Below are 1,810 nucleotides of genomic sequence, written 5' to 3' on the forward strand. Positions count from 1 at the left end.
GTGTCACCTGCGCCGTCGCCCGGGCCGGGAGGGCGCCGCGCCGCCCTGGGCTGTCAAGGTCGGGGTCCTCTGGTGTACCGAGATCGCTTTGGTTTCTGTGGTTTTTCAGGATTGCGTGATGTTCTGTGGGTGTAAAAACCAAAGGACACCAGGGGCCAGGGTAGGTAGGGTGTTTTCCTTGGGGACTTTGAAACAGCCTGGAGGGAGCAACCTTCACCTTGGGAAAGCAGTGGTGGAGGTGTGTTTGAACTGGACGTCAGGAAATGAGAGTGGTACTTGTATTCGTCCGACTCAGATCTTGTCCGTGATTTCCATACAGGTTTCTGAGGTGGCCAATGAGTTGCTTAGTTGACATTAAAAGAGCTAATTTTTGAAGAGCAAATCAGCATTTATTGTGATAATTCCGTTTAAGTCCATTTTTTTGATTAAGCATTGACAGAGAACAGAATTTGACCTTAACCGGTGCTTATTTAACTCATGGAACTTTTTCCGTTGATCGGTTTTCAGGGTTTCACCTTTAAAGTGTGGATCCTGTCTCAGTTCACCCAAGTAACAGTTAACAGTTTTTGTTGACTGTCTTCTTTTCTGGTTCCTCCCTGAATAAAGAGAAGGTGACCTGTGGAGATGAAAACATGAAATTTTGAAATAATAATCTACCACGATTTCCATGTTCTTGAGCAACTGTGTTTTGGGCCTTGGGCTTTTCATTTTTTAACTGAAAACTTGCCGCAAAAATTTAGAGGTAATTTTGCATTCTTAAAGCCATGATACGGACCAATTAGCAAAACATATACCGTAACCCATATTTAACTGTACTGCTTTTGGACAAAACATGGATCTCACCATGGGCTCTAGGACGTCACACAGCTTTCTTATGGAATTTGAGATGTTTGGAAGAGAACTTTAAACACTGAGGCATTTTAATGAGGGAAATAAGGCTCTCGTGCATGGAGTGATTTCTTCACGGCCCCTTAGTTATGCTTAGAAAGTATGTTCATGATCTTGTGAGCACTTGAGAAATTTTTAAAAGGCATTACATATCAAGGTCCTTAAAAATTATTTTGTAAGAAGCAGGTTTATTTTTCAGAGTATCACATTTATTGATTTTAAGTAACAGCGTGGTCCATACTTCCACTGGCTAAATCTTTGCACAGAATTGTTAAGTGTTAACTCCCTTGCAGTAGAATTACCAGCAATTTATACATCCCTGAAAAAGAAAAACTACTGTAGACGTGGATTTTCCGTTCTTATGACAGCTTGATTTTTCTTTGATGACAGTTTTTTCTTAATTTAAATATAATTTACTTTTGAAAATGACTTCAAGAGACTTGAATAGTCTTGTATTACGTTTATTAAGAATAATCAAAGTCCATAGTTGTTTATTGGCAGTGTATCTCAGTGGATCCACCTATGGGTAACAGCAGATAATTGCTTAACAGTTCATGGATAAGTGAAATAAAAACACTTTAAAAGAAACTGTACTAAAATTGGAATGAAATACCTTAAAGGTTCAATGAACAGTGAAAAACAAAAGATGTATTTCCTGTACTGCCATATCTTGAAAGGCATTTTTCATTTATACAACAGACTGTAGTATTGCAACTTGTTTTGGAAGATTTAAGATTTAAAATTTTCACATACATAACTGATATATTTTAATTAAGAAAGACCACTTAATAAACAAGACCTAGCCGAATATAATTGCATTCTGATTATGTCTTTAAGGATTTTCAAAGTTAAAAGTATACTTTTAAACATGTACTTTAAAAATATGTAAGTGTATGTGTGTGTGTGTGTATATATATATATA

At 37.1% G+C, this 1,810-nt stretch overlaps 1 protein-coding gene across 5 annotated transcripts in view; it reads left to right on the forward strand.

Annotated features, from left to right (window-relative positions):
• Positions 1–1,810, forward strand: part of Cpeb2 (cytoplasmic polyadenylation element binding protein 2) — a 66,206-nt gene that overhangs the window by 8,468 nt on the left and 55,928 nt on the right. For 4 of the 5 annotated variants that reach the window (XM_010641854.3, XM_010641855.3, XM_019210304.2 and 1 more), the window contains exon 1: positions 104–160. The exons of the other annotated variant lie outside the window; for it this stretch is intronic. In XM_010641854.3, coding sequence (XP_010640156.1) covers positions 119–160 — 42 coding nt within the window. In that variant the 5' untranslated portion in view covers positions 104–118. Of the gene's footprint in view, positions 1–103; positions 161–1,810 lie in introns of those variants that run through there. 5 annotated transcript variants of the gene reach the window in all.

The sequence above is a fragment of the Fukomys damarensis genome, unplaced genomic scaffold, assembly GCF_012274545.1.
Source record: "Fukomys damarensis isolate Sample0158 unplaced genomic scaffold, DMR_v1.0_HiC HiC_scaffold_35, whole genome shotgun sequence".
NCBI lineage: Eukaryota > Metazoa > Chordata > Mammalia > Rodentia > Bathyergidae > Fukomys > Fukomys damarensis.